Consider the following 13,609-nt stretch of genomic DNA (forward strand, 5'->3'; position numbering starts at 1 on the left):
GTTTGGATGCTGCCACACATACCACATCAAAATTAACTTTTCTAATCCCACGAGATCATTTCTAGTGGTTTGGGTAATGCTGCTGGTAATCCTTTTACAGTTTTGAATGAACTGCTTCCTTTGGCAGGGTGCTAAGACACACTCTGCTAAGTCTTGCACCGAGCTTGGAGGAATTCATTAGTCTTTGGCAGTTTTTACCCGCTGCATAACATATCTGTGATCCCCTACCTGATAAACAATCTGGAAAAGAACCGCAGTTTTTAGGGCTGGATCCTGCTCTGCTGCAACACGTGTGGGTCGGAAAAGGGGCTTTGCACAATATCCTCTCCTGCGGGGATTCTCTGGGGCAAGCAGCCTTGAGCCACATTGTTATTCTAAATGACAATAGGCTCTTTCTCCTGCAGCTGACTGCCGACTTTAATGAACGCTTAGCAACTTAATTATCTTTAAAACTGCTACTGCTCTGTTAAAGATTGCTGGAATTGGTCAGTGAATTTAAAAGTTACCAGGGGAAGGGCAGCCGCAGGGGAAGGCACACATCGAAACACTTGGATACAGCTGCCATGCGACCACAGAAGCCTCATTTCCATAAGAAATCAAGCTGAAGCCATTTCAAGGTGAGGGACTGTGGTTAATCACCCCTGACACACTCATTAATACATCCCCAAACTCATCTCCTTGTCCACTGACAAGGAGAGTCGGCCAAGTACAGCTGCAGCCTGGGGAAGAGCAGAACTACAGCTATGCCACGGGCTTCAGAGTATCATGGAATTATAGGATGGGTTGGGTTGGAAGGGACCTTAAAGCTCACCCAGTTCCACCCCCCTGCCATGGGCAGGGACACCTCCCACCAGACCAGGTTGCCCAAAGCCCCATCCAGCCTGGCCTTGAACACCTCCAGGGATGGGGCAGCCACAGCTTCTCTGGGCAGCCTGTGCCAGGGCCTCACCACCCTCTGAGGGAAGAATTTCCTCCTAACATCTCATCTACCTCTCCCCTCTTTTAATTTAAAACCATTCCCCCTTGTCCTGTCATTATCTGACTGAGCAGAAATTCACGGGAACTGCTGTGTGTGCTGACGTGTCCTGAGGTTTCACAGTGTCGTGCTGGCTCAGAGTGCTGGGGATGTGGTGGCATAGCTTAGCTCCTGGCTGCTCACCTGCAAAGGATGGGATAAGATCTGCCAGTGTCCACAGCAGGATAAACAAAATACCAGAGAAGTGAAGGGCGAGGCAGCATTTTGTCGTTTTTGGAAGACAGGATTTCTGACACGAAGCGACCTGCTGTCCTGTGGTCTCTGGAGCCACCCTGTCACCTGTGAGGAGGAGGTAGAAATCTAGCAGAAATCTAATAACCTTTGGAGTTTGACTCCAAAATAGGCAAAATAAATATTTATTTATAATTTACAATATATATAATCTTATTTATAATGTATACTGTAAATAAATAAAAATACGAAAACAAAGCCCAACAATGAAGCCTGGCATTCCAGTTTTGGTATCTTAATTTTTTAATTTTTTTGGTATCTTAATTTTTTTCCTTTATCCTTTTTTTTTTTTTTAATATATATGTTTTTATTTTTTTAATTTGAAAGCTATCAGCATGACAGCAAACTGAGCCTTCCCAGCTCACATGGCAGCACATAACTGCGCCGGTAAGCGGTGAGTAGACGCCTCGCTCCAGCGTGGCCTTAAATTGTACCACTAACATGTGGTTGCAGTCAGACAACACATCCAGGAGGAAACGGCACCTTGTTACTTCCCAGATTATCTGCTCCCTATGGGGTAAATATCCTCGGCATCGCATCGGGGTTTAGCAGCAACGTTCCTATTAAAGTAAATGGGATTGGAGTGAGGGTAAATCCAAGTGCGCGGCGCTGGGATGTTACACCTATAAATCTTCTGCGCCTTATGCTAGCTGCTTTACTCGCTGACAAAAGACAAGTGTTTGTTGCCAGTGCAGGGTTCATAAAGCACAAAAGGAGGGTGTGTGTTCTGCATTGCTTCCTGTAACGCCGACTGCAGCTACAGCGAGGAAGCACGAAGCAGGAAGAAGCGAGGGGATTCCTCAGCTCCTCGGCGGCTGCAGCCTGGTTAGAGGAAGGAATTCAGCTTTTCAGTTGCAAGGTTTGCATTTCACTTCGGTTACACGGCGATAAAGTTACTTCTACAACAGCAGCTACCGTAGCCAGAGAGCACCGTAGGAAACAGCTACCTTATGGGCCCCTTCCAGGTTACTGGTCTTGTGCTAAGCATTTGTTTCTGAAAACCTAGTTTATTTTCCATGTGTCTATCCCATTGTGGTGGTGGTCGGAAAGCGCCTCAGTTTACTGAGCAGCAATGGCTTGGACAGGCCCTTTCCTTCGGAGAGCTACCTTAAAACAAACAACTTGTTTGACTTTGGAAAAAAATTGCCTGCTCTCCAGTAGGCGTCCTTGCAGGGCTTATAGGATAAATGCAAGCTCCATGTGCAGGATACATAACCCAGCGGTCTGTGTCACCTCACTAGATGGCGTGTGGCTATGCCTGGCACGGGGGGAGATGAGGGAAGACTTAATTCATTGCGTACCTGGCTTCAGCATGGTCCTGCCTCTGCTGTGTATTTAAAAATGTGGACCTACAAGTTAATGTTTCAGGGGTGAGAAGTGAATTTCCAGGATCAGGGATGCCCACTTAAATGAGCTTTGTATTCAACGAGCTGAAACTTTGGCCTGAAGAGCCCACATGAACCAGGACTGGAGTGAGGCTGGTAGAAAAGAGGTTTATGAACCCAACCCGTCTCAAAGGGAAAACATGCTTCCCGAGACACGAGCTCTACCAATCTGAAACAGGCGCCTGAAGGAGGGCTTATGTGTCTGCTTTCTACAGCTCGGCCAGCTGGTCTAATAAAAGGCCTTATCTCTTCCCATAAATCCTGCCTTGCTTATAGCCTGACATCATTACTGCTGCAGCACCATTGAAACGATATCCAAAACTTTGTACCATTATTTTAAAGGCAAGCCATAAAGGTTAATTTGCGCTCTCCCTCTCTCTCTCTGGTGCAAACCCCGGTGTGGCTGCCCTCTTTTGTTCTTGAATTAACTATTTGTGCCAGCCGCTTTGGAGGAGAACAAGACCCCAGCTCTGCCCCGGGGCACTTAGTCTCTTGGGATAACGCCGGATCACCCTCACGTGCAGCATGAATCTGCTCCTTTACGCTCGGGAAAACGGGCATTAAATCTTCAAGGTCTCGAGATGAACTGCAGAAGTAACTGGATCCAGCGAAGATGCTGCTGGTTCCTGAACCCACACTGGACCACGGGCCCCTGGGAAGCTCTCAGGCTGCTTCCTGAGATCGAAACTGCGTGAATGTGCAGTTTCACAACTGGCCTAAGCTGACCTACCCTGGGCTCCTGCCAGAAGGCAGCTCCCCCAGCCGGCCGCACGCCCTCGCTCTCTCCCCTGTGCTGACACTTGTGCTTCTTTGGCTGTGCGGTCTCGGAGCAATCCTCCCTCCTTGCTCTCCCTTCCGTAGGGTTAATCTGCAGGACGTTCAGCTTGCTGGCTGGCTGAGTGGCCGTGTGGATGCCAGGGCTGGCCCAAGGAGATGTGGTGGGTGCGAGACTGGCCCTTCTGGCAGCAGCGTCGACTTCAGCCGCTGGGCACCGCTGGGGCTGTGAACCCGAAATGGGTTTCTGAGGCACCTCGCAAACCCCCAAAGCCATGGGGGGTCAGGGCCAGCAGCTGCCTTGGGATGGGATGCAAACATTCCTCCGTGCCTTTGAACATAGAGAGAAGGGGGTTAACAGCCATCTGTTAAAGAACAGTGCCATGCATCTGATATACACGTAACCGAGGGGTTTTCCTGTGGTATTTGGGCCTAAGGTGCTTACTGTTTTATTATCCAGCTATGCACCAACCTTCCTCTCCAGCTCCAGCAAGGCAAGCACTAGATTTAACACCCGACACACCACGGTTGTAGCTACAACAGCGCTTTGCAGTCTGGCTGCTACCGGTCAGCAGCGCCATAACACGGGCAACGCACTCTCCAGGGAACAAAGTGACAGCCAAAATCGAGTGGCTTCCCACGTTGTTTAAGGCTGATGGTGGTTTAGGATGGGAGATGCATTGTGATGGGTGCCCGGGGAGGGCATCTGGTGACGTGCCAGTGATGCAGCTGCATGGGGAGCCATGCAGGGCTCACTTTCCCTTATCACAGTGCTCACGCTGTGATAAGGGAAAACTGGGGCAAGCGCTGGCACCTGGCTGAACAAGGCCCCCCAAGGCGTTCCCTGAAGCGGGAGCTCGTTCCTCCCTTGCTGTGTCAGGTTTGTGTAGGCACTGTAAGAGGAAGCTGCACGGTAGGACGAGTTCTACCAGGGCTTACCCACAGCAGCCTCTCCAGTAACCTTCCCCTGAAGCCAAGGCGGATTAGAGACAAGACGATAATGGGAGAGAAAATCGGGGTCACAGGATGGTTTATAATCAGTTCTGTAGGAGAGGTAGGTCACCACCTATCTTTCTTATTTCTTCATCTTATTATTCCATGAAATTCACCTTGGTGTCTTTGATCAGCTCGCTCAGCAAAGCTGGCCTCTGAACGCGGTTGTCCCAGCTAATCCATTTGGTTCCCATTTCCCCGTGCCATCACTTACATTTAGTAAGCTGAAACATCTGGACGAACCCAGAGAAGCGATGTCCTTGCCGTCTGTATTCCAAACAGCCTGTGCTCTGACAGTCACTGTACATACAACACTGCACTTCACCACCAGCGCCCTCTCAGCTTAGGCTCCTGGTTCTGGGTCCTATTCTGCCGTTCTTTCATTCAATCGCTATTGGGCTCCCAGGGTTTAAAGCTCCCTTACTTTCATTATATTTTGAATTCCAAAACTGTTCATACGCTTCTCTCCCTCTAGTAAACTTACAGCAACGAGTAGAGATCCCATTAAGAAAGATGGGTTTGGGCTATAGAGAAATGCTGCCAACTACTGTAACAGGAAAACACTACAGCTCCCTTTTGCCCAAAAATAACATTTTCTTGCCATGGGTAAATAGCTATTACGGTTCTTCTGGGAGCAATAATCACAGTCCTTTTCTTCTCCAAAAGAAGCATGCAGTCCTAGAGAGGAGCTGATTTCTCCGAGGCATGTCCAGGCTGCGTCTGCCACCGGACAGGAGTGCGGGGAGCAGAGGGCAAGGAGCATGGCAGAGCAGGGAGCCAAGAGGGACGCTCGGGGGAAGTCACTCCTGCAAAAGGACCACATGACAGAAACCAAAAAAAAACTGTTCCCCCTCTGCATGGCACGCACAGCACTTTGCCTGGGCTCCTCTCTGCCTGGGAAAGGATCTTATCTTGGTTTCTGCTCCCTCTCCTCCGTGCCCAGGAACCTGTAATTCTAAAAGCTGAGTCTGCTCATGTGGACGCCTGCAGAGAGGCAGGCGGTGTCCTGGTGTTCAGGAGATCAAGGCGCCATCTCATTTCGGTGTCCTGATGCACGCTGCCTTGCCTCTTCCATTTACCAGGCCAGCTTTATTTCACATCCTGCTCAGGAACAGCACAGGGTGATGGTGTCCTGGTGTCACTGTGCTTTCAGAGCACCTGGTGAACAATTCCTTCGAACTTGAGTTTCCAGGTACAGAATGACAGTAAAACAAGGAGAGTAAAGCCATTTATCAAACTCAGTTATACCGCGAAGAAGAGAGAAATTGATACCATAATCAGAAGGTAGCCCTCCAGCTACTTTCAGTCTTGTGTGAGCTCTGCCCATTGGACTTCTTTCCTCCCCAAAATACGCTGTTCTTGATCTTCCTGACTTTAATGAGGTGTCAGCCTGTAGTAATTTCAAGGCAGCTTCTCCAGCTCCATTAGCATCAATCTACCTTGAGAAGAACATTGGCCTCATTAGACTTTAGTTTGTTTCCTGCCCCCACCGTTCATCAGCTAAAGGATGGCTGTGATAACACCTAAGAAGCAACGCGTCTAGTGCTTAGAGCCAAAAATCAGGACAAGCGAATCCAGTCCCAGCCACTGACAAGAGATGAATCCCTGCCCCTTTTGGTTTTTTCATTTTCCTGTCTGTAATGGGAGCAACGCTGAGATCTCTTACAGCGGAGTCAGGATTAACGCTTCAGTTTGTAGGACGGTTTGAAACGGTCAAAGAACATCTCAACAAAAGTACGAAGCACTGCTAAAGGGCCCTAAACAAGCACTTTCTGACCTGACACTGCACAGCCGGTCTCCAATCAGGTCTACCGAAAAATAAGCCCTGATTTGGCTGAACTATTTATTACAGAAGCATAAAATAAATTAAATTAATTAATTAACAAACGGACAAACAACAACAACAAAAACACAACTCTTTCAAAAGAGTCTGCTTGTTTCTATATCTCAAATTTGGGTTAATGTGAGAACACCAAATGTATGGCCACAAGCAGAGCTCGCGGAAGACTCTGAGACCTTTCTATATCTACACATAATGCTTAGTGTAATATGGCCCAGATCTTTAAGGCCAAGAAGCTGTCTAAGGTCGGTTGCCATAAAAACTACTCGTAGATCATGACAACAGCATGAACGAGCAGGTTTCATAACTGACAGGCTAGTCACATCTCAGTAGGCATAAAAACATTTCTTTTCCTGTCACCCAGATACGACAACTGATTATACCTGCCTCTTTCGAGTCTTGCTGCAAAACGTGCTTTTTCTGGAGGGGCTCTTCAGCAAGAAATGGTGTGCTGTAGGACAGGTGGCTCTTCCTAGTGTGAGGCCCTGGCTCTGGGGCTGCAGGTTGCTGCTGTCAGCAGGAAAACACTTTTAAGGTATACCCGTCTCCCTTCATAGCCCGTGCTGAGCGTTTCCACATCCCACCGAACCCGAACACTGTTCCTCCTCCAGGTGACTTTGGCAAAGAGCAGGATCTCGAGCGTGAAGCGGGTTACCTGGTGAAGTCAGGGACTGGTGTGTTTGAGCAGCTCCTCGGCACTGTCCCCTCTTCAGCACCACGGGGAGCTGTGCGGTGTGCATGGCTCCTCAGCACTGACGTGGCAGGGGCCGGGGAGCACTTCTGGGCATAGGGTCTGGTTCCTTCCCTCCTACAGCCGTGGCTGCGTTTACGCTGGGTCTTTGGGAAGCACAGAAACCCAACCTAGGAAACGTGGCTCATATTCCTAGCAGACGATGCTGAAGCAGGAAATGCCTTAAATATATATCTGGCCTTGCAGCAGGGACTACCAGAACCCCAGCCTCACGCAAGGCACTGCGATACGCATGTCCTCTGCTCATCCAGAGCTGCTCCCACGTCGTCTGTGCGCCTTGCAGCTCGGCCTCCCTGGGGAACGCTGTGTTTGCTGCTACATTTGCACACCAGCCAGCAGTTTGCTTTCTGCTCTGTGAACGCAACTGGCATGCTCTGCTGGTACGCTTCGGAGGGGATAACGCCGTCCTTTTTCCTGCTGTTGATTGTTTACCGGAGGTGCCTCCTTTCTGACAAACAAAAGGGATGGATTCTGGGCAATTTAGCAATAATCAAGAGCAGGATGGCTTTACAATACGCACAGCACTGTGCGTAGGGCTCCACAAAAGCCTGGAACACCAGGCAGCTTGCAGCAAGCCTTGGGCTCGCAGAAGGTGAGCCCTTACACCGCCCCGTTAGTGATAATGGCAACAAACTTTGCCCTGCAAATCACAGCGTGTAGAAACCTCCCAGCTGGTGGTGGAACAACAGAACGGGAAGCCTATGACATAAAACACTTGAAAGGGAAGCCTTAGGGTACGTTTAGCACAGAGTGGGTACTCCTTGTGGGACTATTTAAAAAAAAACATGGACAACTTTTGCCTACCAGTGTAGCTCTGTCAAAGTCAACACAACACAGACATCAAGACTTTGCGCAGACGAAGTTTCCTCAGGTACAGAAGAGCAGAGAAGACCTCCCACGTGGATCAGTCATCCGGCTCTGACCCTCGGTGCAGAAATCCTTCAGAGATCTTTTGGGGTTTCTTTTTTCATTTGACAGACAGCGGACACGCGAAATGGGATGTGTGTCTCCTGGCAGGGTTTATTTCGTGCCAGAGCTGCGGGGTGGCATGCTTCCTACCTGCGGTGCAGCTCCAGGTGCTCCTGCAGCAGGGCCTGGGTGGTTGTCAGTCTTGGGATAAGCTAAACCACTTCGGGTAATTTGCCGTAGCCCTAGACAGGCCTAATTAGAGGGTGCGTGAAGGGATAGCCCGAAGCCAGCAGAGAAACCTCTAATGTACAGCCTGCACCAAAGGAATGGGAGCTGTGTGGGTAGAGCTCATTGATCAAACAGGGATATTTAACTTGTGGGTGTCCACTTGTGAGTTAACCACCTTAGGACCCCTTTTTAAGTCACAGAGAAATTGGCATTTTTAGCAGGCGTTAGGAATTCACACTCAGTTGGGCTAAATCGTGCCTCGCAAGCTCCTGCTGCTCTCCGCTGACAATAGAGGCAGTCAGGCACGACCAGCCCACAGGTAAATGTCTGTTAGGAGCGTTGGGTGAGATAAATCCCCTTTCACACGTCTTTGTTTTGACACGGGGATGCTACATGCTACGGGGCTGCTGCCAGGAGCAGGGCTACGGTGGGTGCCTGGCGTGGAGGAACAGAGAGACGCAGTGACAGACACAGCAAAATCCTTTGGGAACGCGGCCACTGAAGCAACCATGACTTCATTAGACTTGCTCAAGATGCCCTCTAGCCCAGGCCTTTCACCTCATTTAATGTTTTCTTGGCCTCGATCACTCATAATTCTGAAATGAGAGAAAAAAATAAAAAAAAAAAATCTTGTTTCGACTCCGGTTTTCAAACTGAGGCCGTTTGATTTGGAAGGCTGCATTGAAGTCTGTGCTACTGATTGATTTCAGGTTTATTATATTTTCCCCTTTGAAACACGCTACAGTAAAAAAAAAATCTGTACACTTTGTCGTTTTTCATGTAGCCCCCTCCTCCCCCCCCCTTTTTTTTTTCCAATCTTAGCAAATGCTCAGTCTTTTCCACTTCAATAGCTTGAAATTCTCCCCTGGGAACCCTAAGCTCTTTAAATATTTTTAGGTTGCCAGATTTCTTATGTTCTCTCTCCAGGAAGCCAATTTTGTTTCTAAGCTCTTGAGAGTAGTCCAGCTTCATCTTTTGCGCACTCACTGCATCACAATAAAATGCTGCCTAATTGCTGCCTCAGCTGAGTCCCAAAGGTGCTGGGGTTTGTCTCTAGGCTACAGTTGTGGACAATAAACTCTTCTCAGACTGGAGTTAAGCCTTTTTATTATTTAAATCTGAGTCATGTAAAATTAGTTTACTAGCAAGTAACCCGCAAAGATCTGGTATGGAAAGAAACTCCCACATATTGTTTTCCGACAGGATGAGAGAACGATCAGATAGAAAGATCTGCAAGCAGCCCATAATACGAGACGTAATAGAAAGACCAACGTTTAATTCAGCCAAAAAGACACGAGAGCGTTTCCGTGAGACTAGCAGTTACTCTCAGACCTCAGCTGTTTGGTGCTCTTTAGCTTCAAATTGAAACTGGTGGTATGAAAAAACTCCCTCTTCTTTTCCTCCAGCTTATCCATAACCTGAAATGCTATGAAAGAGGGAAAGGCAGCTGTGGATAACAAATGCCAGATGAGCAAGAGCTTTCTTTTCTCAGGCTAGCACAACAGCCGGAGCATTCACTGAACATCCAGCAAGAAAATCATCAAGAACATACTAAGACTGGGTGGCCACATCTCCATCAAGCTTGAGAAGACTCCTGCAGCAAGGGGAAAGTGGACAATACAGGGGGAGAGAATGAATGAATCCCCGTTTCCTCACCAGGACCATATTCAGCCATCCTCAAGAGCAAAAGATGACAGCTGTACACTGCATACACAGGCATTTTCTCCCTTCGTGTTCTTTTTTAAATCTGTATTTTAAAGTGTTTATGTTGTAGAATATAGCTTCTAATGCTAGCGCATACTCCAAGGACAATACAGCAGAAAGACTTCTCGATTATTCTCTGAGACTGCAATTTCTCAAGACAACACTTGTCTTTAGGTGCACTGGGTGCTGTAGACCCATATCCACAGCCTTAACTAGGCAAAAAAGGCAAAAAATGAAGCTGGAAGAGATCTCTCCATTTTCTCCAAAAAGTTAGGCTGGCCTTTAATCAGAAAAGGACAAAGATAGAGGGGACGTGACAAGTCTTTGCAGTGGTCTTGGCAGCACACCTGTAACCTGGGACGCTCACCAGTGAGGACAGCACACATCCACGTCAGGACGAGCTGATTCAAAGGGCTCTCGTATGGCTCGTTTCGTCAGCACAGAGTATGTGCATAAAAGGCAGATGGATCCCTCTGCGGTGACAGCACGGAGACTGCTAACTACACACAGCACACTCGCTGCGCGACGACCCCTCCTGTTGCTGGGGTCTCTCATTCCTCGGTTAGATTCGTCTCGATCGCTTCTCGAGAACATAACGGCAGGCACGATGCGGGCCGCAGAGCCGTCATTACTAACAGTGACGCATAAAGCAGGAAGGACGTGCAGGTCTGAAGTCGATTTTGGCAGGCAGCAGTCGGGGAAGCTAGGACACGATTTCAGCCTTACTCAGATCAAGGGGAAACTTGCCACTGATGTCAGTGGGACGAAGACTTCGCTCCACATGTCTGACTGTAATCCGAGAACGCGTATTCTGCAAGTCCTGGAGCCTCGGTGAAAATGGGACCCCACAGAGCTCATCTCGGATTCATTGCCTGAAATAAAACTACAAGGATTTGGGGTCTCTTTTTAGTTATCTGTAAAACAAGCATGATAATACTTTGAGTGCTAAACAATACAAGGTGTGTAGGAAGAGAAAATATCTTTTATTAGGCCAACTGATATAGCTGGGGAAAAGGAGACAAGCTTTCAGGCTTGCCTGAAGTGCTTTGAGATGCTCTGATGAAAGGTGTTAGAGCTGTGCAAGGGATCATTAAATTACATTCTTCCTCTCTCTGGAAATCATTTAGTGATATTTCAAAGGAAAGATGCTGTACAGAAATAACCAGTTTCTATTGCAAATTCTGTCTGGAGCTAAATATCTTCCTTCCTCTCTCTTTATGAACTAATCTAAAGAAAAATATGTTTCAAATTAACATGTTAAGGATATTTTTGTGGTATACCGTATAGTCCTGAGAATCGTGCTGTATTAAAGGTAACTTGCAAGATCCTGGAGCATATTTCAGTACACACAAATAAAATGGCTGGATTTGCGTTTAAAATTAGAAAGTGAAGAAACTCAGTGAAAACAGCACGTGGGGAAAAAAAGGAAGATAAGATACAAAAATTACATTATGCTTGTAAAAACTGCCTAACAAGCCTCAACATTTTCACTGTTTAGTGTAGCCATCGTGCCTTCGAGAGCGGTGAACCAGTCAGAGGCCAGAAAAGAGTGAGAGAAACAATCCAATTCTTAATCCCCTCCTCCCCCCGATGTATCAGGAAGGACAGAACGAACTGGGATTGCTCAACCTAAGTTAGTGCTGAGTGACGGACTAACAACGTAATGGTATTGCAATTGTAAGTGTACCAGGAAGTATCAGTGCTCCCGTGGAGTTACTGGATCACGGAGATTACCGGGGGCCGGGAAGGGGCAGGTGAGATCAGGCGTTGGTTTGGTTTACCTTCTAAATCCAAGTAATGAGGAACGAAGAGGAAGCTCCAGGGCCCCAGTGTCACCCTGTCCTACAACATCCATTAGAGTGTGGTGGACAGGAACAGGAACAGTCCAGGATCAGGTCAAATTGGCCGCAGGACAGGGGGCTGAGGGAAGGCTGAGATGGAGAAAGACCTTCCTCCTCCCCCAGCCCAGTCTCCAGACCTTAACTCCACTTACACTTTATCTGAGAGGCTTAACTGCGCATAAATCCTGCTAGTATCACAGCAGTGCTTTATTTCAGTGTCAAGATACAAATGATGTCAAGAATAGAGGAAACTGGAGGGAAGCGGGAATAATAATCTCCAAATACGCAGAAAGTAGTCATAAAGAAGAATGAAACAGACTGCTACTTGTGTCCATTAGCTCACAAGCAATGGAGTTAAACTGCAGTTAAAGACATTTACGTTAGACAATTGCCCAGGATTAAGGAAAATAAAGCATTACTATAAACTGTCCAGAGAAACGGTGAAATTTTCATTGCTGGGATGTGTAAAAAAACATAAATAAACATTACCAAAAGTTTTGCTATTGATGACTGTCCACTGAAGCAGAGAATAGGCTTGGTGATTTGTTTGAGAAAGGTTACAGTGTGTGACCAGGTTTTCCTGGATGTATTCTCTGTTTCACTCTGGAAGATGCTGCTGAAGATTTTCCGTTTGTGCGAGGTTTTGAGATTCATTTCTCTGAAAATATTTGTCTAAGACTGGAGGGGCCATCTATCTTCTGAAGTGCCTGTTCCTCTCCGTTGATCACAGACGCAATTGCAGATGACTGGCTTAGTGCAGACACCTACTTCTTGAATCCATAAAGTCAGATGAGACAATTCCCACCCTTAATAGCAAACTGTGTCCTTTTTAATATATTCCTAGATATAACACTCACACCTCCATTATTCACTCCAGCTATAATTACTTGTTTTGCATGGATGAGGTGGCACCCAGAACACATAACCATGATGTTATTTATTGTCCTGTATTAGTAATTTTATCACATTACACTTGGATGCCATATGGTACAATCAAGAATACAATAAAAGTTTCCTACGCAACGTATGAAAGCTTCCATACAATAATTAAATATAACCTACTCCACTTTTACACTCCCTTCCTACGGAGAACATCACTGAATTACACGGTATCTCAGTGAGGAGGATTTTATTTTTAGATCTAAGAGCCAGCCAAAGCTCTGTTGAGTTGCAGGTAGAGCTATTAACCAGGGATGCAAGCGGCTTTATTTCAGCAGCATGTATGAAATGTTCAGACGCTTGTGATACATGGCATTAACCACTTCTGTTCTCAAAATTTGTTTACAATTGCAGTTAATCTGTCTGAACCTATGTAGTTATATTGTACACATTCCTCCACGAGACTAAACTGGGCACTTAGACATCTACACTGAGTCTACAGAGCAATAAGAGGGAAAAAGTTTGAGCATCCACTTGTCCCCACTGCTTAACTGTTAGCGTTCTCCTCGGGAATCTGTCAAGGTACATCTCTTACCTTCAGGATAAGGCATGGATCTTGGGTAGTTTGCTCTCGGGATTACCCCCAAGCAGAAATAAGGCCACAAACTTTATATTTGGATCCCTCAGATCCATGTTGTTGTGCAACACTATTCTAGTAGACTCCGCAAACCCTCTACCCAGACGCCCTCACTTGTATCACAGGTCATATAATACATATGTTTCATTTCAAGCTATAACAACATCACTCTGATAGGTTGTTGTACAGCCCTGACATATCACAATGTAAGCTGAAAAACACATTAAAATAATAATTCTGCTCCAGGGCTAGGAGGATGCCTCAAGCTCCAGGTTAGAGGGCTGTGTGTCATGGAAAGGACACTTTAGTAGTGCTAAGTAGCTGGGTGTGAGCCAGTGATTCTTGAGGAATGTCTTCAGTCTTACATGGACAAGGACCAGAAAGAGGTGAGATTTCAGCTA

At 47.1% G+C, this 13,609-nt stretch overlaps 1 protein-coding gene across 6 annotated transcripts in view; it reads right to left on the reverse strand.

The window, feature by feature from the left end:
• The window catches only part of LOC121063459, a 55,214-nt gene that overhangs the window by 33,819 nt on the left and 7,786 nt on the right, over positions 1-13,609 (reverse strand). The window contains exons 3-6 of one of the 6 annotated variants that reach the window (XR_005816003.1): positions 10,219-10,734; positions 7,815-8,743; positions 6,915-7,458; positions 6,214-6,769 (exon numbers count right to left, since the gene is read on the reverse strand). The exons of 2 other annotated variants lie outside the window; for them this stretch is intronic. Coding sequence is in view for 1 of the 4 variants with exons in the window: in XM_040543894.1 (XP_040399828.1) it covers positions 1,160-1,315 (156 nt within the window). In the remaining 3 variants the exon portion in view is untranslated. Of the gene's footprint in view, positions 1-1,159; positions 1,316-1,575; positions 1,828-6,213; positions 6,770-6,914; positions 7,459-7,814; positions 8,744-10,218; positions 10,735-11,347; positions 13,607-13,609 lie in introns of those variants that run through there. 3 more of the 6 variants (XM_040543894.1, XR_005816005.1, XR_005816004.1) reach the window with 3 other exon arrangements.

This window comes from Cygnus olor, chromosome 1 (assembly GCF_009769625.2).
Source record: "Cygnus olor isolate bCygOlo1 chromosome 1, bCygOlo1.pri.v2, whole genome shotgun sequence".
In the NCBI taxonomy this organism is placed as follows: Eukaryota; Metazoa; Chordata; class Aves; order Anseriformes; family Anatidae; genus Cygnus; species Cygnus olor.